Source organism: Oncorhynchus masou, chromosome 24 (assembly GCF_036934945.1).
Source record: "Oncorhynchus masou masou isolate Uvic2021 chromosome 24, UVic_Omas_1.1, whole genome shotgun sequence".
NCBI lineage: Eukaryota > Metazoa > Chordata > Actinopteri > Salmoniformes > Salmonidae > Oncorhynchus > Oncorhynchus masou.
Genome location: NC_088235.1, coordinates 18,342,373 through 18,365,083, shown reverse-complemented (window position 1 = coordinate 18,365,083; position 22,711 = coordinate 18,342,373). Strand labels below are relative to the sequence as shown.

The 22,711-nt window shown below is 43.9% G+C and overlaps 1 protein-coding gene across 4 annotated transcripts in view; it reads left to right on the top strand.

Annotated features, from left to right (window-relative positions):
• Nucleotides 1–22,378, top strand: part of LOC135511878 (endothelial PAS domain-containing protein 1-like) — a 102,936-nt gene extending 80,558 nt beyond the window's left edge. For 3 of the 4 annotated variants that reach the window (XM_064933381.1, XM_064933380.1, XM_064933382.1), the window contains exons 10-16: nucleotides 1–24; nucleotides 4,295–4,408; nucleotides 4,557–5,035; nucleotides 5,331–5,427; nucleotides 9,863–9,953; nucleotides 10,090–10,257; nucleotides 10,906–22,378. The exon at nucleotides 1–24 is cut by the window's left edge and continues 194 nt beyond it. In XM_064933381.1, coding sequence (XP_064789453.1) covers nucleotides 1–24; nucleotides 4,295–4,408; nucleotides 4,557–5,035; nucleotides 5,331–5,427; nucleotides 9,863–9,953; nucleotides 10,090–10,257; nucleotides 10,906–11,057 — 1,125 coding nt within the window. In that variant the 3' untranslated portion in view covers nucleotides 11,058–22,378. Of the gene's footprint in view, nucleotides 25–4,294; nucleotides 4,409–4,556; nucleotides 5,036–5,330; nucleotides 5,428–9,862; nucleotides 9,954–10,089; nucleotides 10,258–10,905 lie in introns of those variants that run through there. The other variant, XR_010451332.1, reaches the window with a different exon arrangement.
• Nucleotides 22,379–22,711: the final 333 nt, after the last annotated feature.

Below are 22,711 nucleotides of genomic sequence, written 5' to 3'. Positions count from 1 at the left end.
CCTAGCCTGAGCAGTTATTCCACGGTATGTAGCTACTACTGCCCCTGGTGTCCTCCTAGAACTCTCCTAGAACTCTTCTAGAACTCTTCAAGAACTTTCCTTGAACTCTTCTAGAAATCTCCTTGAACTGTCCTAGAACTCTCCTTGAACCCTCCTTGAACCCTCCTTGAACTTTCCTTGAACTCTCCTTGAACTCTTCTAGAACTCTTCCAGAACTCTCCTATCATCTATTGTCTTGTTCACCACATCTTCTACCACAAGCCTGTTTTACTAGCTTTTCTTCCACATTTATGTAGTGTGTGTGTGTGTGTGTGCATGCGTAGCCTACGTGTGTGTGATCCTGCATGTGTGTCACGATGTGTGCATTTGTTTGTGCGTGTGTGCATGTGTCACGATGTGTATACTTGTTTGTGTGCGCGCGTGTGTTTGTGTGTGTTTTTATTATTTAGATAAAGATAAAGCAAAGCAGTATGACAGAAACAACAACACAGAGTTACACATGGAATAAACAAGCGTACAGTCAATATCACAATATAAAAAAAGTCTATATACAGTGTGTGCAAATGGCGTGAGGTGGTAAGGCAATAAATAGGCCATAGTAGCAAAGTAATTACAATTTAGCAGATTAACACTGGAGTGATAGATGAGCAGATGATGGTGTGTAAGTAGTGATACTGGTGTGCAAAACAGCAGCAAAGTAAATAAAAAACAATATGGGGATGAGGAAGGTAGATTGGGTGGGCTATTTACAGATGGACTATGTACAGCTGCAGCGATCGGTTAGTTGCTCATATAGCTGATGGTTAAAGTTAGTGAGGGAAATGTAAGTCTCCAGCTTCATCGATTTTTATAATTCGTTCTAGTCACTGGCAGCAGAGAACTGGAAGGAAAGGCGGCCAAAGGACGTCTTGGCTTTGGGGATGACCAGTGAGATATACTTGCTGGAGCGCATGCTACGGGTGGGTGTTGTTATTGTAACCAATGAGCTGAGATAAGGTGGAGCTTTACCTAGCATAGCCTTATAGATGACCTGGAGCCAGTGGGTATGGCGACGAATATGTAGCGAGGGCCAGCCGACAAGAGCATACAGGTCGCAGTGGTGGGTGGTATAACCTGTCTAAGATGGGCCGTTCCGCTAGTGGAACCCCACCTCAACATTCTTCTGAAAAAGGAAGCGTGCAAAATTCAAAAATATTTTTTATAAATATGTAACTTTCACACATTAACAAGTCCAGCACAGCTTATGAAAGATAAACATCTTGTTAATCTACCCATGGTGCCCGATGTCAATAATAATTTACAGCGAAAGCATCACATATGATTATGTTAGGTCATAGTCAAGTCACAAAAACACACACAGCCATTTTTCAGTGAAAGAGAGGAGTCACTAACCTTTGATGATCTTCATCAGATGACACTCATATGACATCATGTTACACAATACATGTATGTTTTGTTCGATAATGTGCATATTTATATCCAAAAATTCCAGTTTACATTGGCTTGTTATTTGCAGTAATATTTTGATTCCAAAACATCCTGTGATTTTCCCAGAAAAACTATATAATAATATAATATAAGTGTTATTCACACAATTAAAGATAGACTGATCCTATATGCAACCGCTGTGCCAGATTTTTTTGAAACTTCACGGAAAAAGCATAATCTGAGAACGGCGCTCAGTACCTGCTTATAAACAACTAGACAATTCTGCCATCTTGGAGTCAACAATAGTTTGAAAAAACACTATAAATATTCACTTACCATTGATAATCTTCATCAGGAGGCACTCCCAGGAATCCCAGTTCGACAATAAATGACTGATTTGTTCCATAAAGTTCCATAAAGCCCATCATTTAACCACCTGTTGTTAGCGTGTTCAGTCCAGTAATCCATCTTCATGGAGGCGTGACCATTTCCTCCATGACAAAAACTCAAAAAGTTCAGTTACAGATTGTAGAAACATGTCAAAACATGTCTGCAATCAATCTTGAGGATGTTTTTAACAAATATCATCAATAAGGTTCCAACCAGAGAATTTCATTGTCTGAATAAAAGCCCTGGAACGAGAGGACACTCTCTTGGGAGCGCGCTTCATGAGACTGAGGCTCCCTGACAGACCACTCACTAAAATGGGTCTCATGAGCCCCTCCTTTATAGTATAATGTTAAAACTAGGATTAAAAACGGTGACATCTAGTGGAAGCCCTGGGAAGTGCAAGCACATCCATATCTATCAGGGAATTAAATTGGCTCTGTTTTGAAATTTGACTTCTCACTTCCTGTTTGGATTTCTTCTCAGGTTCTTGCTTGCCATATGAGTTCTGTTATACTCACAGACATCATTCAAACAGTTTTTAGAAACGTCAGAGTTTTTTCTATCCAATGCCAATAATAATATGCGTATATTAGCATCTGGGACAGAGTAGGAGGCGGTTCAGTTTGGGCACGCAATTCATCAAACGTGACATACTGTCACTTGACCTAACAGGATAAGGCACTTTGGTAACAAAACAGATGGCACTGTGATAGACTACATCCAATTTGCTGAGTAGAGTATTGGAAGCTATTTTGTAGATGACATCGCCAAGGTAAAGGATCGGTAGGATACTCAGTTTTACTAGGGTAAGTTTGGCGGCGTGAGTGAAGGGGGCTTTGTTGCGAAATAGGATGACGATTCTAGATTTGATTTTGGATTGAGATGTTTGATATGGGTCTGGAAGGAGAGTTTACAGTCTACCCAGACACCTAGGTATTTGTAGTTGTCCACATAGTCTAGGTCAGAATCATCCAGAGTAGTGATGCTAGTCGGGCGGGGGGATGTGGGCAACAAACGGTTGAAAAGCATGCATTTGGTTTTGCTAGCGTTCAAGAGCAGTTGGAGGCCACGGAAGGAGAGTTGTATGGCATTGAAGCTTGTTTGGAGCTTTGTTAACACAGTTTACAAAGAGGGCCAGCAGTATACAGAATAGTGTCGTTTGAGTAGAGTGGATCAGGGAATCACCAGCAGCAAGAGAGACATCATTGATATATACAGAGAAAAGAACCCTGTGGTACCCCCATAGAGACTGCCAGAGGTCCGGACAACAGGCCCTCCGATTTGACACACTGAACTCTGTCTGCGCAGTAGTTGGTGAACCAGGCGAGAAACCATTTGAGAAACCAATGCTATTGAGTCTGCCGATAAGAATACGGTGATTGACAGAGTCGAATGCCTTGGCCAGGACTATGAAGACGGCTGCACAGTACTGTCTTTTATCGATGGCGGTTATGATATCGTTTAGTACCTTGAGCGTGGCTGAGGTGCACCCATGACCAGCTCAGAAACCAGATTGCCCAGCGGAGAAGGTACGGTGGCATTCGAAATGGCCAGTGATCTGTTTCTTAACTTGGCTTTCGAAGACTTTAGAAAGGCAGGGCAGGATAGATATAGGTCTGTAACAGTTTGGGTCTACAGTGTCACCCCCTTTGAAGAGGGGGATGACCGCGGTAGCTTTCCAATCTTTAGGGATCTCGGACGATACGAGAGAGAGGTTGAACAGACTGGTAATAGGGGTTGCAACAATGGCGACGAATAATTTTAGAAAGAGAGGGTCCAGATTGTCTAGCCCAGCTGATTTGTACGGGTCCAGGTTTTGCAGCTCTTTCAGAACATCTGCATTCTGGATTTGGATGAAGGAGAAGCTGGGGAGGCTTGGGCAAGTAGCTGCGGGGGATGCAAAGCTGTTGGCCGGGGTTGGGGTAGCCAGGAGGAAAGCATGGCCAGCCGTAGAGAAATGCTTATTGAAATGTTCGATTATCATGGATTTATCAGTGGTAACCGTGTTGCCTAGCCTCAGTGCAGTGGGCAGATGGGAGGAGGTGCTCTTGTTCTCCATGGACTTTACAGTGTCCCAAAACTTGTTTGTGTGTGTGTGTGTTACAGGAGGTTGGTGGCACCTTAATTGGGGAGGACAGTCTCGTGGTAATGGCTGGAGCGGAATGAGTGGATGGCATCAAGTACATCAAACACATGGTTTGATACCATTCCATTCACTCCGTTCCAGCCATTATTATTAGCCGTCCTCCCCTCGGCAGCCTCCACTGGTGTGTGTGTTATGGATTGGGCATGGATCCCAGGTGCTTGCAAAAGGGGGCAGAGTGTTGTGAGAATAGAGGGGTGGATGGTTGGAATAAGCACTGGTCACTTAGTTACTTAGGCCTCAATGGAGCTTTTGTCCTGTCATCTTTCTCTCTCTCAATCTCTCTCCCTCTCTCTGTCTCTCTCTCTCCCTCTCTCCTCTCTGTGGGTACAGCCCAGCAGCCCAGGGGATTACTACAATGAGAGAGAGAGCGACTTGAAGGTAGAGCTGACTGAGAAGCTCTTTGCTCTCGACACAGAGGGGCCCAAGAGCCCTGGGAGCACCCAGGTCAGTCTTACTGGCACTTCACAGACCCATTACTGAATCAGTGTGGATGAGGAAGGTTGACATTATACTAGATTGACATTTATTTAACACAATTGGTCATGGTTGCTTTCCTGGGTTTGTGTGATGTAATGTGATGTGACCCTCTCAGTCGGCCCTGAGTGATCTGGACCTGGAGACCCTGGCACCCTACATCCCCATGGACGGAGAGGACTTCCAGCTCCATCCCATCATTCCTGAGGAGGTGCCTGGAGGCCCAGAGGGGGCCAATGGCCCACTGGGCCACCTCACCACACAGAATAGCTTCAGCAACATCGCCAGCCTCTTCCAAAACCTGAGATCCCCACAGTCTGACCACTACCAGCCCGCCAAGTGTGCCCCAGGAGACAAGAGAGGCCCCAACCACAGCCAAATGAGCCCCATGGACTCCAGGCCTACTCTGCCATACACAGGCCCCACACAGGTCCCCCCCTACCACGCCCCAGCCAGCACACCTCTGTCCTCCATGGGTGGACATCAAAACCTGCAGTGGCCCCCAGATCCTCCGTTAAACTCTCTACTACAGGTGAACTCCATGGGCAGAAGCCACTCATGTCAGAACATGCCAGTCAACATGATGCACAAGCAGAGGTACTATAGAGGGCCTTCAGTGTGTCTGTCCTACTGATTCAGTGTGTCTGTCCTACTGATTCAGTGTGTCTGTCCTACTGATTCAGTGTGTCTGTCCTACTGATTCAGTGTGTCTGTCCTACTGATTCAGTGTGTCTGTACTACTGATTCTGTGTGTCTGTCCTACTGATTCTGTGTGTCTGTCCTGCTGATTCTGTGTGTCTGTCCTACTGGTTTTTATTCAGTTGTGTCCTTGTACTGATGTTTGTTAGAGCTAGAGTAGTGTACAGCGATAGTAAGTAATGCTCTTTTGCAGGTCAATGGAGAACTTTGTCCAGGCCTACAGAGACATGAGTCCCACCAGAATCTCCATAGCCAACAACATCAAGCGCTCCTTCACACAAATGGCAGTGGTACGTTAACCCTCTCACTGCTTTATGACCGTTGTTTATGATGTGTGTATCCAGGTGGAGGTCACTGTTAAATATTCCACTAGAGTTATATTAGATGCCGAAACTGCAGACTGGTTTTGTCTAAGATCAAATCAATTCAAATGTATTATAAAGCCCCTCTTACATCAGCTGATGTCACAAAGTGCTGTACAGAAACCCAGCCAAAAACCCCAAACAGCAAGCAATGCAGGTGTAGAAGCACGGTGGCAAGAAAAAACTCCCAAGAAAGGACAGAACCTAGGAAGAAATCTAGGTAGGAACCAGGCTATGAGTGGTGGCCAGTCCTCTTCTGGCTGTGCCGGGTGGAGATTATAACAGAACATGGCCAAGATGTTAAAATGTTCATAGATGACCAGCAGGGTCAATTAATAATAATCACAGTGGTTGTCGAGGGTGCAACTATCAGTTGGCTTTTCATAGCCGATCATTCAGAGTACCTCTACTGCTCCTGCTGTCTCTCGAGAGTTGAAAACAGCAAGTCTTGGACAGTTTCATAGCCAAGGGCAGAACAGTTGAAACTGGAGTCTCAGCACGGCCAGGTGGACTGGGGACAGCAAGGGGTCATCAAGCCAGGTAGTCCTGAGGCATGGTCCTATGGCTCATGAGCTCCGAGAGAGAGAAAGAAAGAGAGAAAGAAAAAAATAAGGAGAGAATTAGAGAGAGCATGCTTAAATTCACACAGGACACCAGATAAGACAGGAGAAATACTCCAGGTATAACAGACTGACGCTAGCTCCCCGACACATAAACTACTGCAGCATAAATACTAGAGGCTGAGATAGGAGGGGTTGGGAGACACTGTGGCCCCGTCCGACAATACCCCCAGACAGGGCCAAACAGGAAGGATATGTCCCCACCCACTTTTCCGATGCACAGCCCCCACACCACTAGAGGGATATCTCCGACCACCAACTTACCATCCTGAGACGAGGCCGAGTATAGCCCACAAAGATCTCCGCCACGGCACACCCCAAAGGAGGGCGCCAACCCAGACAGGAAGATCACGTCAGTAACTCAACCTACTCAAGTGACGCACGCATGGAAGAGCACCAGTAAGCCAGTGACTCAGCCCCTGTTAAGGGTTATAGGCAGAGAATCCCAGTGGAGAGAAGGGAACCGGCCAGGCAGAGACAGCAAAGGCGGGTCGTTGCTCCAGTGCCTTTCCTTTCACCTTCACACTCCTAGGCCAAACTACACTCAATTATAGGACCTACTGAAGAGATGAGTCTTCAGTAAAGACTTAAAGGTTGAGACCGAGTTTGTGTCTCTTACATGGGTAGGCAGACCGTTCCATAAAAATGGAGCTCTATAGGAGAAAGCCCTGCCTCCGGCTGTTTGCTTAGACATTCTAGGGACAATTAGGAGGCCTGCGTCTTGTGACCATAGGGTACGTGTAGGTATGTACTGCAGGACCAAATCAGAAAGATGGGTAGGAGCAAAGCCATGTAATGCTTTGTAGGTTAGCAGTAAAACCTTGAAATCAGCCCTTGCCTTAACAGGAAGCCAGTGTAAAGAGGCTAGCACTGGAGTAATATGATCAAATTTTGGGGTTCTAGTCAAGATTGTAGCAGCCATGTTTAGCACTAACTGAAGTTTATTTGGTGTTTTATCCAGGTTGCCGGAAAGTAGAGCATTGCAGTAGTCCAACATAGAAGCGACAAAAGCATAGACTAATTTTTCTGCATTATTTTTGGTCAGAAGGTTTCTGATTTTTGCAATGTTACGTAGGTGCGAAAAAGCTGTCCTTGAAACAGTCTTGATATGTTCGTCAAACGAGAGATCAGGGTCCAGAGTAACGCTGAGGTCCTTCACAGTTTTATTTGAGACGACTGTACAACCATCAAGATTAATTCTCAGATTCAACAGAAATTCTCTGTTTCTTGGGACCTAGAACAAGCATCTCTGTTTTGTCTGAGTTTAAAAGTAGAACATTTGCAGGTATCCACTTCCTTATGTCTGAAACACAGGCTTCAAGGGAGGGCAATTTGGGGGTTTCACCATGTTTCATTGAAATGTACAGCTGTGTGTCATCTGCATAGCAGTGAAAGTTAACATTATTTTTCCGGATTACATCACCAAGAGGTAAAATATATAGTGAAAACAATAGTGGTCCTTGAACGGAACTTTGAGGAACATCGAAATTTACAGTTGATTTGTCCGAGGACAAACCATCCACAGAGACAAACTGATATCTTTCCAGATTAGATCTTAATAACCAGTCCAGAACTTGTCCGTGTAGACCAATTTGGGTTTCCAACCTCTCAAGAAGAATGTGGTGATCAATTGTATCAAAAGCAGCACTAAGGTCTAGGAACACTAGGACAGATGTAGAGCCTCGGTCTGACAAAATTAAAAGGTAATTTACCACCTTCACAAGTGCAGTCTCAATGCTACGATGGGGTCTATAACCAGACTGAAGCGTTTCGTATGCATTGTTTGTCTTCAGGAAGGCAGTGAGTTGCTTTTTCTCAAATTTTTGAGCGGAATGGGAGATTTGATATACGCCGATAGTTTTTTATATTTTCTGGGTCAAGATTTGGCTTTTTCAAGAGTGGCTTTATTACTGCCACTTTTAGTGAGTTTGGTACACATCCGGTGGATAGAGAGCCGTTTATTATGTTCAACATAGGAGGGCCAAGCACAGGAAGCAGCTCTTTCAGTAGTTTAGTTGGAATAGGGTCCAATATGCAGCTTGAAGGTTAAGAAGGCCATGATTATTTTCATCACTGTGTCAAGAGATATAGTACTAAAACACTAGAGTGTATCCCTTGATCCTAGGTCCTGGCAGAGTTGTGCAGACTCAGGACAACTGAGCTTTGGAGGAATAGGCACATTTAAAGAGGAGTCTGTAATTTGCTTTCAAATGATCATGATCTTTTCCTCAAAGAAGTTTATTATTTATCACCGCTGAAGTGATAGCCATCCTCACTTGGGGAATGCTGCTTTTTAGTTAGCTTTGCGACAGTATCAAAAATACATTTAGGATTTTGATTTTTCTGATTTTCCTCAATTAAGTTGTAAAAATAGGATGATCGAGCAGCAGTGAGGGCCCTTCGGTACTGCACGGTAGTGTCTTTCCAAACTAGTCGGAAGACTTCCAGTTTGGTGTAACTTCATTTCCGTTCCAATTTTCTTGAAGCTTGCTTCAGAGCTCGGGTATTTTCTGTGTACCAGGGAGCTGGTTTCTTATGACAAATGCATTTTGTTTTTAGGGTGCGACTGCATCTAGGCTATTGTGCAAGGTTAAATTGAGTTTCCCAGTTAGGTGGTTAACTGATTTTTGTACTCTGGCGTCCTTGGGTAGGCGGAGGGATTCTGGAAGGGCATCTAGGAATCTTTGTGTTGTCCGAAAATTTATAGCATAACTTTTGATGATCCTTGGTTGGAGTCTGAGCAGATTATTTGTTGCGATTGCAAATGTAATAAAATGGTGGTCCAACAGTCCAGGATTATGAGGAAAACATTAAGATCCACAACATTTATTTCACGGGACAAAACTAGGTCCAGGGTATGACTGTGGCAGTGAGTAGGTCTGGAGACATGTTGAACAAAACCCACTGAGTCGATGATGGCTCCGAAAGCCTTTTGGAGTGGGTCTGTAGACTTTTCCATGTGAAAATTAAAGTCACCAAAAATGTGAATATTATCTGCCGTGAATACAAGGTCCGATAGGAATTCAGAGAACTCAGTGAGAAACGCTTTATATGGCCGAGGAGGCCTGTAAACAGTAGCTATAGAAAGTGATTGAATAGGCTGCATAGATTTCATGACTGGAAGCTCAAAAGACGAAAACATCGGGGGGGTTTTGTAAATTGAAACTTGCTATAATAAATGTTAGCAACACCTCTGCCGTTGCGGGATGTGCGGGGGATATGGTTACTAGTGTAACCAGGAGGTGTGGCCTCATTTAACACAGTAAATTAATCAGGCTTAAGCTGTGTTTCAGTCAGGCCAATCACATCAAGATTATGATCAGTGATTAGTTCATTGACTATAACTGCATTCAAAGTGAGGGATCTAACATTAAGTAGCCCTATTTTGAGATGTCAGGTATCACAATCTCTTTCAATAATGGCAGGAATGGAGGTGGTCTTTATTCCAGTGAGATTGCTAAGGCAAAAACCGCCATGTTTAGTTTTGCCCAACCCAGGTCGAGGCACAGACACCGTCTCAATGTGGATAGCTGAGCTGACTACACTGACTGTGCTAGTGGCAGACTCCACTATCCTGGCCTGCACCTTATCTCATTGTGGAGCTAGGGGAGTTAGAGCCCTGTCTATCTTCGTAGATATGATGAGAGCACCCCTCCAGCTAGGATGGAGTCCGTCACTCCTCAATAGGCCAGACTTGGTTGTTGATTGTAATGTGTGTCTTTGTTTGTATTTGTGTTTGTCAGGGTGACACCACCCTCAGTACTCCTTCAAAGATGATGCGGAATGAAAGCTATGCCATCATGGACAGATCTCTCAGCACCAGCTCACTGGAAGGTACTGTATGGTGGCCAACATGGGACATGCAGTGCACAAACAAAAAGACCAAATATCGCTAAAAGTACAAGAACAGAAGAGAAAATAGAGTGATATTGAACTCATTTTAATCTCTCTCTTCCTCTTTCTTTTACAGTTAAAGGTATGTGCATACCTGGGGGTGTTGACAAGTGTCTCATTCCCCTTCAGCGGCACAGGAAGTCCCGGTATCCAGGATGTGTAATTGGTACATCCAGAAAATCCTTCCCCAAACAGTGTTGCAACTACAAAGAACACCGTATGCTGCCCTCCTCCAAAACAGAGGGTAAGTTTAGCTTGTTCATTTCAGTTGTTATGTTACTCCCATGTGTCGTATGTCGTTAAAAAAGATTGACTGATTAAACCAATAATAACCAGTTGGACAGGCTGTGACCAGGCAAGGAAAATGCATTCATGATAACTTGGCGATTTTGGAAATGATAAAACAAGTTGAAATCTATTTTTAGACAGGCACGCAATTGATTTGGACAAATTATATCCTTTGTTTTGTAATCACAGTCCTTTTCCATGACTTGGTGCCAGTCAATGAACTGTCCTCCTCAGATGATGGTTGATTGGCGATTGTCCCAAAGCCATTTCCTCCCTACTTACGTACTGACTCCATGTTTTGTTGAGTGTGTAGGGGTTGACGTTTTGTGCGAAGTTACATACGTACAAATATCATACCCCCTCAGAACGTATAACCTCCCCTGTTATTGTAATGGTGAGAGGTTAGCATGTGTTGGGGGTATGATATTTGTGTGTCTAACTTTCACACTCATCATTATTCACAATTAATTCAGGATTATGCGTAATTATGGTAGCATCCACATTAATGTGTTGAGAAACATATTCAATAACTATTTAAAATAACAGTGACTCCAAAATAACTTACCTACTTCCTAATGATGGACTGACTTTGTTGTGTGTGTAGGGGTTGCCAGTCGGTTGTTGGGCCCATCCATTGAGACCTATTGTCTGCCAGAGCTCACCCGCTACGACTGTGAGGTCAACGTCCCTCTCCAGGGCAACCTACACCTGCTGCAGGGCAGTGACCTGCTGAGAGCCCTGGACCAGGCCACCTAGACCAAGCCCTACACCCTCTACTCCCCTACCCTACCCTGGACCAGGCCACCTAGACCCAGCCCTACACCCTCTACTCCCCTACTCTACCCTGGACCAGGCCACCTAGACCCAGCCCTACACCCCCTACTCCCCTACTCTACCCTGGACCAGGCTACCTAGACTGAGCCCTACACCCCCTACTCCCCTACCCTACCCTGGACCAGGCTACCTAGACTGAGCCCTACACCCTCTACTCCCCTACCCTACCCTGGACCAGGCCACCTAGACCCAGCCCTACACCCTCTACTCCCCTACCCTTCCCTGGACCAGGCCACCTAGACCCAGCCCTACACCCCCTACTCCCCTACTCTACCCTGGACCAGGCCACCTAGACCCAGCCCTACACCCCCTACTCCCCTACTCTACCCTGGACCAGGCCACCTAGACCCAGCCCTACACCCCCTACTCCCCTACTCTACCCTGGACCAGGCTACCTAGACTGAGCCCTACACCCCCTACTCCCCTACCCTTCCCTGGACCAGGCCACCTAGACCCAGCCCTACACCCCCTACTCCCCTACTCTACCCTGGACCAGGCTACCTAGACTGAGCCCTACACCCTCTACTCCCCTACTCTACCCTGGACCAGGCCACCTAGACCCAGCCCTACACCCCCTACTCCCCTACTCTACCCTGGACCAGGCCACCTAGACCCAGCCCTACACCCCCTACTCCCCTACCCTACCCTTGGACGTGGCTACCTAGACCCAGACCTATACCCCCTCCCCAACTTTACCCTCCCCTCCCCTACCTAAATATATCCATCTTCAACCCCACCCTTACCCTCCAATAGCCTTAACCAATACAATTTAGACCTCTTTACAACCCTGACTGAGGCCTCAGCCAAGCCCCCACCCCTGCCCCAAAGACCTAGCACATTCAAGATACAGTTTAAGATGAACGTTTACATACAATTGGGTTGGTCATTAAAACTCGTTTTTCAACCACCACACAAATGTCTTGTTAACAAACTATAGTTTTGTCAAGTCGGTTAGGCCCTCTACTTTGTACATGACGCAAGTAATTTTTCCAACAATTGTTTACAGACACATTATTTAACTTATAATTCAATTTATCACAATTCCAGTGTGTCAGAAGTTTGCATACACTAAGTTGACTGTGCCCTTAAACAGCTTGGAAAATTCCAGAAAATGATGTCATGGCTTTAGAAGCTTCTGTTAGGCTAAATGACATCATTTGAGTCAATTGGAGGTGTACCTGTGGATGTATTTCAAGGCCTACCTTCAAACTCAGTGCCTGTTTGCTTGACATCATGGGAAAATCTAAAGAAATCAGCCAAGACCTCAGAAAAAAAATTGAAGACCTCCACAAGTCTGGTTCATCCTTGGGAGCAATTTCCAAGCGCCTGAAGGTACCACGTTCATCTATACAAACGATAGTACGCAAGTATAAACACCATGGGACCACGCAGCCATCATACCGCTCAGGAAGGAGATTCTGTCTTCTAGAGATGAACATACTTTGGTGCGAAAAGTGCAAATCAATCCCAGAACAACAGCAAAGGACCCTTTTAAGATGCTGGAGGAAACAGGTACAAAAGTGTCTATATCCACAGTAAAACGTGTCCTATATTGACATAACCTGAAAGGCCGCTCAGCAAGGAAGAAGCCACTGCTCCAAAACCGCCATAAAAAAGCCAGACTACGGTTTGCAACTGCACATGGAGACAAAGATTGTACTTTTGGAGAAATGTACTCTGGTCTGATGAAACTGTTTGGCCATAATGACCATCGTTATGTTTGGAGGAAAAAGGGGGACGCTTGAAAGCCAAAGAACCTCCTCCCAACCGTGAAGCACGGAGGTGGCAGCATCATGTTGTGGGGGTGATTTGCTGCAGGAGGGACTGGTTCACTTCACAAAATAGATGGCATCATGAGGAAGGAAAAGTATGTGGATATATTGAAGCAACATCTCAAGACATCAGTCAGGAAGTTAAAGCTTGGTCACAAATGGGTATTCCAAATGGACAATGGCACCAAGCATACTTACAAACTAGTGGCAAAATGGCTTAAGGACAACAAAGTCTAGGTATTGGAGTGGCCATCCCAAAGCCCTGACCTCAATCCTATAGAAAATGTGTGGGCAGAACTGAAAAAGCGTGTGCGAGCAAGGATGCCTATAATCCTGACTCAGTTCCACCAGCTCTGTCAGGAGGAATGGGCTAAAATTCACCCAACTTATTGTGGGAAGCCTGTGGAAAGCTACCCGAAACGTTTGACCCAAGAAAAAAACAGTTTAAAAGCAAAACTACCAAATACTAATTGAGTGTATATAAACTTCTGACCCACTGGGAATGTGATGAAAGAAATATAAGCTTAAATAAATAATTCTCTCTACTATTATTCTGACATTTCATATTGGTGATCCTAATTATCCTAAGACAGGGAATTAAATGTCAGGAATTGTGAAAAACTGAGTTTAAATGTATTTGGCTAAGATGTATGTAAACTTCCGACTTCAACTGTAGTACTACTCCTCCACACCTTACCCCACCCGACCATACCAAGCCCCATATGAACCCGTTCCATTGGCTAATCCTCCTCTTTATCCATCCACCCTACTGCCTCTATGTATCATTAGAAAACATGTGTTTTCTATTTTGTCATCTTTATCGTCATAAATTATATACCACAGGAGGCTGGGGAGGGGAGGACGGGTCATAATAATGGCTGGATTGGAACTCATGTAATGGTATTAAAACACATAGAAACCATGTATTGATGTGTCTGATAATTCCATTCCAGCCATTACCCACCATTCTCCCCAATTAAGGTGCCACCAGCCTCCTGTGGGAGGAGGCATTTTTAGTTCTGAGTCTATTTCTGTTTCATCGATCTCAAGGTCTATGTTGTCCCCCCAGTTGTGTGATCTGTAGCAGGGGGATGTCATACTTTTCCTCTTTCACAATCTCTACCCGTCCGTCCGTCCGTCCGTCTGTCTGTCTGTCTGTCTGTCTGTCCGTCCGTCCGTCCGTGCATTTGGCGCTGTTAGAGACAAATTAACAAACACAACCGTCTAAAATCTGGACGGTACATTATCTACTGTAAGCATGATATCTGTGGTTTTCCTTCCTTTTCCCTTAACGGCTACCTTCCTTCAATCCCATTGACCTAGTCTGTCTCTCACTGCCTTTGACTGGTGTCTGTTTGGCCTTGAAGTTGATTGGTCATTGGAAGTTGATTGGTCAAATCAGAGCATGCCTTTACATTGGGAGAATAGTCCTACTTTTGGTGCCTTTGTTATGGCATCAGAGGTCATATCAGGATCAGGGAGACTTTGGCCTTGATCACAAGAGGCTGGTGAGAGGAGGACAGTGCATAATAATGACTGGAATGAAGTGATTGGAATGGTCAATACCATTCCATTCCATCCATTACTATGAGTCCATCCTCCCCAATTAAGGTGCCACTAGACGCCTGTGGTCTAGATTCAATCATATCAAACGTTAACTGGCTATAGCTGACACCCGCATAAATCACCCGCAGATTTGGTCACATAAACATATTTAGCAGATGTTATTGTGGGTGTATCGAAATACCTGTGTTCCTAGCTCCAACATTGCAGTAGTATCAATTCACAATAATACACACAAATACAAAGTAAAAGAATGGAATTAAGAAATATATAAATATTAGGACGAGCAATGTCAGAGTGGCTTTGACTAAAATACAGCAGAATAGAATACAGTATATACATATGAAATGAGTAAAGCAGTATTTAAACATTATTCAAGTAGCCAGTGATTCCATGTCTATGCATATAGTGCAGCAGCCTGTAAGGTGCAGGGATGAGTAACCGGGTGGTAGCTGATGCTTTGGTGGTGTCGGAGGGTTAACTGCGTTGGAGCTGTCAAAACAGAGTGGCTGCTGGTCATTGTCAGGAAGACCCACCCATCCCACTCCCATTAGAAGTTCAGAAGATGAAAGTGTATTATACATAGAAATAATGATGCTGAAATTATGAGGGTTTCTATCATCCTAATGGTGTAGATTACATCTCACATTCCAGTGTTAAAACTTGTAGACAAAGCTGCAAGGGATTTCTCTTAATGTGACTCCATGCAGCCAATGGCAACGTCCGCTTGAGGTATAATGCCAGGAGCCGCTTGTGGATTTGATAGCTCTAACGCAGTTCCACCTCCAACACCACCAGTACAACTGCTATGAGGGTGTCGGCTAGCACAGATCTGATAGAATTTAGCCCTTAGTTTAAGAGATGAGGCTATCGACATTCAGACAGTTTTTCTGGATTCCTTCTCTTTCTTCCTGTCTCTTTCTCTTTTTTGAAGGTATTTGTCTTTGTGTGCTAACCCCTTTAAATTTTGACTTTAGCTTTGTACACACATATACAGTACATTTAAAGACATAAGCTCGAAAGTTTCTACTATAATGTCAAGATAGTGTTTTAGTGTCTTGGTACTTTGTCTTATCGACCCGGTAGATACAGATTGTATTCCTGTGTTTTAGATGTTACTCCATAGTGCTGGTGTCTTTTTTTGTACAAGTATAATGAATTACTTGGCAGGCCAGTAGTGATCTGTTATTGCGCTTTAAAGAAAATTGAGAGAAAAAAATATGAAAGATACACAGTACTAGTCAAAAGTTTGGACTCTGTATTTTCTGTATTTTTATTATTTTCTACATTGTAGAATAACATGAAGCAGGTTGAGAGAATGCCAAGAGTGTGCAAAGCTCTCATCAAGGCAAAGGACGGCTACAAGAATTAAAAATGTTTTTAGATTTGTTTAACACTTTTTTGGTTATTAAATGATTCCACATGTGTTTCACAGTTGTAATTTTTATTCTAGTTTTTTTTTTACTTGAATGAGTAGGTGTGTCCAAACTTTTGACAGGTGCTGTATAATTTTGAATATTGTAAACAAATTAAATTGACACAGTAATCTCTTTCAACAGTATCTAAAAAGGTGCTGATGCTTTATGTATAGATATAAAGTAATCTCTTTCAACAGTATCTAAAAAGGTGCTGATGCTTTATGTATAGATATAAAGTAATCTCTTTCAACAGTATCTAAAAAGGTGCTGATGCTTTATGTATAGATATAAAGTAATCTCTTTCAACAGTATCTAAAAAGGTGATGGTGCTTTATGTATAGATATAAAGTAATCTCTTTCAACAGTATCTAAAAAGGTGCTGATGCTTTATAGATAGAACCATCTAGCATTTGTAGGGGAATCTTTATATGTTTATTGGATCCACTTTTATTAACACTGTATTTTGATGTTGTTGTTTATTTTTCTTGCTGACATTGTCTTTAAAGGTGATTTATAGCTCCATAAGGATTGAGATAGTGACACATTTGTTGTTGTTTTAGCTCTGTAATCCAGCACTTTGGATTTGATATATTATATAATATAATGAGGTCAAAGTGCAGACTGTCAGCTTCAATTTGAGGGTATTTTTATCCATATTGGGTGAACCGTTTAGGAATTACAGCACTAGTTGTGCAAAGTTACAGCCGCACAAATATCATACCCCCTCAAAAATGATAACCTCCCCTTTTATTTTAATGTGAGAGGTTAGCATGTCTTGGAGGTATGATATTTGTGCATCTGGAACTTTCCCACTCATCATTATTCACAATGAATTCAGGACTATTCATAATCATTTTAGCATCCACATTAATGTAGAAGTGTAGAAGAAACAGATTTTATAATTATTTACAATGTGACCAAAATGACACAGTACATTATTTAGAATTAACTTCTATTGCGCACAAAATACTCTGAAACTCAACCAAAATAAACAGCAAATGCATCCAAATGCATTGTAGAGTCACAAGCTTGATGTAATCAATGCGTGCTAGGAATATGGGACTAAATATTTAACTTTTGACTACTTTAATACTGCCCTACCAAACAGAAAGGTAGTAACTGCTCATAGCGTGGAACTGAGAAAAATGGCTTTTATTTATTTACCTTGGTTTACTTTGTGCAGTTACTGCTAACATGACCCCCATTTTCTCCAAAACACAATACAATAGAGGCAGGATACTTGTCCATATGATTAAGCATGTATTTAATGTAGCAAAAATGACGTTAACTCTCATACACATAAGTGAATTTGCCCCAAAACCTTTGGTCAAATAAAATGGGGGGGACTATGTTCAAAAAGTGCTCTAATTCCTAAACGGTTCAACCAATATGGATGAAATACCCTCAAATTAAGCTGATAGTCTGCACTTTAACATCATAATCATTGTATTATTTTAAAATCCAAAGTCCTGGAGTATAGAGACAGAATAACAACAACAAATGTCCCAATACTTTGAGCTCACTGTAATTTGCCTTAACATTGCCTTAAGGTTGTCTCAATGTTGATTCAGCCCAGTGTTATGCCCTTCAAATGCACAGATTGTCTCTGTAAACATAGACGTCCAATAAAACAAACACTATACGAATCCTGATGTTTAGCTTGGCGAGCCCTAGCTTAAGATCCGGTATGTTGACTATATGTAATTATGTTGAGTATATGTCATTAGTCCAGTGTAGACCTCCCCTAGTTGTGATAACGAGAGATGTTTTGAGGAGACAATTCTAGAAGGATAAAGAATCTGATTCACTACGTCGACCTACAGATGTGGTCAAATATATTGTCACCCTTTTGCACTTTACAATGGAGTGCAATGGAGCAGAATGTTGAATGGCTATTTTTACCCTGTAGGCACCTGCAACTTACCACAGGTTAAATAAATGACACAGTAATTGAGAATCATTTCCTCCAACCAAATTATACTGAACAAAAATATAAACGTCAAATGAAAGATTTCGCTGCGTTACAGTTCATATAGGAAATCAGTCAATTGAACTAAATTAATTAGGCCCTAATCTATTTATTTCACATGACTGGGAATATAGATATGCATATGTTGATCACAGATACCTTAAAAAAAAAAGTATGGCGTGGATCAGAAAACCAGTCAGTATCTTGCCTCATGTTGCGTGACACACATCATTTTCAAAGTTGAATCAGGCTGTTGGTTGTGGCCTGTGGAATGTTGTCCCACTCCTCTTCAGTGGCTGTGTGAAGTTGTTGGATATTGGAGGGAACTGGAACACGCTGTGGTACACGTCAATCCAGAGCATCCAAAACATGCTCAATAGGTGACATGTCTGGTGACTATGCAGGCCATGGAAGAACGGGGACATTTTCATCTTCCAGGAATTGTGTACAGATCCTTGTGAAATGGGGCTGTGCATTATCATGCTGAAACAAGAGGTGATGGCAGCGGATGAATGGCACGACCATCGTTCTCAGGATTTCATGTGGGTTTGGGTAGTTCAATAATAAGAGGCTGTAATGTGGTGCAGAGGGTGTTAATCAGAGAGGGTGATATGTCTGTCCTACATTGGTCCAGCATCATTTCATTGAAAGGAGGTGGAAACAATGCTGATTCAACCAGTGTGCCCCCAGTGTGTGAGAACTTTAACGACCAACCGTCAATACCAAATACTCAGGCACTTCCCTTGACCTCTTGGTAGCATATGTTTTGTCAATACCAGTGGATGCTGCTGAGGGGAGGACGGATCATAATAATGGCTGGAACGGAGTGAATGGAATGGCATAAAACACATGAAAATCATTGGTTTGGTGTTTTTGATACCTTTCCACATATTCCGCTCCAGCCATTACCACGTGCCCACATTCCCCAATTAAGGTGCCACCAACCTCCTATGGTCGATACACAAATCTCAAAATCAAAACGGTTGAACCTCATTATTTCTGTGCTAGACTCAGTAATAGTTACATGTAGAGCAATGGGTGGCAGAAACCTGTTGAAACCTTTTGGGACCTGTTGGGACCTGTTGTAACAAATGGTGATAGAGCTATAAGACAGTGACAGAAGTAAGACGGAGAGCTGAGGAGAGCTGAGGGACAGATAGAGAGGGACTGTGGTGCTGAACTGTGACTGACAGATAGAGAGGGACTGTGGTGCTGAACTGTGACTGACAGATAGAGAGGGACTGTGGTGCTGAACTGTGACTGACATATAGAGAGGGACTGTGGTGCTGAACTGTGACTGACAGATAGAGAGGGACTGTGGTGCTGAACTGTGACTGACATATAGAGAGGGACTGTGGTGCTGAACTGTGACTGACATATAGCGAAAGGGACTGTGGTGCTGAACTGTGACTGACATATAGAGAGGGACTGTGGTGCTGAACTGTGACTGACATATAGAGAGGGACTGTGGTGCTGAACTGTGACTGACATATAGAGAGGGACTGTGGTGCTGAACTGTGACTGACATATAGAGAGGGACTGTGGTGCTGAACTGTGACTGACATATAGAGAGGGACTGTGGTGCTGAACTGTGACTGACATATAGAGAAAGGGACTGTGGTGCTGAACTGTGACTGACATATAGAGAGGGACTGTGGTGCTGAACTGTGACTGACAGATAGAGAGGGACTGTGGTGCTGAACTGTGACTGACATATAGAGAGGGACTGTGGTGCTGAACTGTGACTGACATATAGAGAAAGGGACTCTGGTGCTGAACTGTGACTGACATATAGAGAGGGACTGTGGTGCTGAACTGTGACTGACATATAGAGAGGGACTGTGGTGCTGAACTGTGACTGACATATAGAGAGGGACTGTGGTGCTGAACTGTGACTGACATATAGAGAGGGACTGTGGTGCTGAACTGTGACTGACATATAGAGAGGGACTGTGGTGCTGAACTGTGACTGACATATAGAGAGGGACTGTGGTGCTGAACTGTGACTGACATATAGAGTAGGACTGTGGTGCTGAACTGTGACTGACATATAGAGAGGGACTGTGGTGCTGAACTGTGACTGACATATAGAGAGGGACTGTGGTGCTGAACTGTGACTGACATATAGAGAGGGACTGTGGTGCTGAACTGTGACTGACAGATAGAGAGGGACTGTGGTGCTGAACTGTGACTGACATATAGAGAGGGACTGTGGTGCTGAACTGTGACTGATGCACTTATTTCTCCACCGTACTTCACACATTATTCAGCTCATCGCTTTCTCTTCCTCCCTCTCTGTCATCCTCTCTCTTTCCCCCCCTCTCCCTCCTTCCCTCCCTCTCTGTCATCCTCTCTCTTTCCCTCCTTCTCTCCATCCCTCTCTGTCATCCTCTCTCTTTCCCTCCCTCCTTCTCTCCCTCCCTCTCTGTCATCCTCTCTCTTTCCCTTCCTCTCTCCCTCCCTCCCTCCCTCCCTCTCTGTTATCCTCTCTCTTTCCCTCCCTCTCTGTCATCCTCTCTCTTTCCCTCCTTCTCTCACTCCCTCTCTGTCATCCTCTCTCTTTCCCTCCCTCTCTCCCTCCCTCTCTGTCATCCTCTCTCTTTCCCTCCCTCCTTCTCTCCCTCCCTCTCTGTCATCCTCTCTCTTTCCCTCCCTCTCTCTCTCCCTCCCTCTCTGTCATCCTCTCTCTTTCCCTCCCTCCTTCTCTCCCTCCCTCTCTGTCATCCTCTCTCTTTCCCTCCCTCTCTCCCTCCCTCCCTCTCTGTCATCCTCTCTCTTTCCCTCCCTCTCTCCCTCCCTCCCTCTCTGTCATCCTCTCTCTTTCCCTCCCTCCTTCTCTCCCTCCCTCTATGTCATCCTCTCTCTTTCCCTCCCTCCTCTCCCTCCCTCTCTGTCATCCTCTCTCTTTCTCTCCCACCTCTCCCTCCCTCTCTGTCATCTTTCCCTCCCTCCCTCTCTCCCTCCCTCTCTGTCATCCTCTCTCTTTCCCTCCCTCCTCTCCCTCCCTCTCTGTCATCCTCTCTCTTTCCCTCCCTCCCTATCTCCCTCTCCCTCTGTCATCCTCTCTCTTTCTCTCTCTCCCTCTCCCTCTGTTATCCTCTCTCTTTCCCTCCCTCCCTCTCTCCCTCTCTCTCTGTCATCCTCTCTCTTTCTCTCCCTCTCCCTCCCTCTGTCATCCTCTCTCTTTCCCTCCCTCTCCCCCCCTCTATTATCCTCTCTCTTTCTCTTCCTCTCCCTCTCTCTCTGTCATCCTCTCTCTTTCTCTCCCTCTCCCTCCCGCCGTCATCCTCTCTTTCCCTCCCTCCCTCTCTCCCTCTCTCTCTGTCATCCTCTCTCTTTCTCTCCCTCTCCCTCCCTCTGTCATCCTCTCTCTTTCCCTCCCTCTCCCTCCGTCATCCTCTCTCTTTCTCTCCCTCTCCCTCTCTCTCTGTCATCTTCTCTCTTCTGTCCCTCTCCCTCCCTCTGTCATCCTCTCTCTTTCCCTCCCTCCCTCTCTCCCTCTCTCTCTCTGTCATCCTCTCTCTTTCTCTCCCTCTCCCTCCCTCTCCCTCCCTCTCGCTTTCCCTCCCACGTTCAATTTTAGGATCAGCCCTGTCAAGTTTAGCTATCATGTCAACCTTAGAACATTTTAGACAAAATATTGTTTCCACTGTTAATGGAAATATAGACGCCGTGAGTTCCTCCAAAGACATGAGAAAATAAGCTCCTTGTTGTCGTTGAGCCAAAGTGAATGGAATGTGGAACGTTTCCTTAAATTAGCCATGTTCCATATAAATAAACACAAGGATAAAATGATGGGATGTATAATTTCATATATTTATTTATTCTATGGGAATGAGGAGGAGTACATAAATGAGTTACCGATAGTTAGATCAGACCACTCCGTTAGCTGAAACATTTCTGGTGTTGGTCCCTAGATGCACAAATATGCAGTATTTAACAGATAAAACCAAGAAAAATTCCATGCTTTGCATTTGTGATTTTAAACTTCTTTGAGTTAAAATTTCTTGTTATTACTTGAATTTGAAGCGATAGAAAAACCAAAGTAAGATAAAGATAAAGTTCTCCACCTTGCAGGCCATGCTCCTGTTCCTGACGGAGATGAGTCAAGGCTGAGATGTCAGATACAACTGCAGATGTGATTTGGCCTAAATTGAGTTCCGGTATGTGAGAAGAGTCACAAAATAACTGCAGAAACAAGGCGTAGCACCAGTCCTAGCTGGAGCTACTGTGACACTTCAAGGGCCAAAAAACAACATTTAGCAATATGAATAATTGAACAATCTCAGTTCTCATCCTCTTTAATGGCAATATCAGCATTCTAGGCTACTAAATATAATGAGGGTTGTTTTTTCTGCTTTTATCCATTACATTTTTGGATGTCTTAGTTATTTTAGATGATCCTATGATTTATATAGAATTCATTATATTGTTATTATTTTTGATATTACTGTATAGGGAATTTAACCCAATAAGATGTATTTCTGCACTGATTTCTTATTAAAGTGTACTGATCTGCCATTTGTGATGTGATACATGTGTTCTCTTCCCTGTATCAACACTTCCTATACTCCCTTCATAACACATAGGCACATTTCCAATAATAATAATGAGCTATACCTAATGCATAATAATGCACAACACCTTAAATTGGAAAGCCAAAATTCTAAAATATAAGACAGGAACTTCATAAAGACTGAAAACACCTTATATTCTACATGGAATGTACACTGAGTGTACAAAACATGAGCAACAGCTTCCTAATATTGAGTTTAATCCCCTTTTTCCCTCAGAACAGCCTCAATTCGTCGGGGCATGGACTTTTTCAAGGTGTCGAAAGTGTTCCACAGGGAT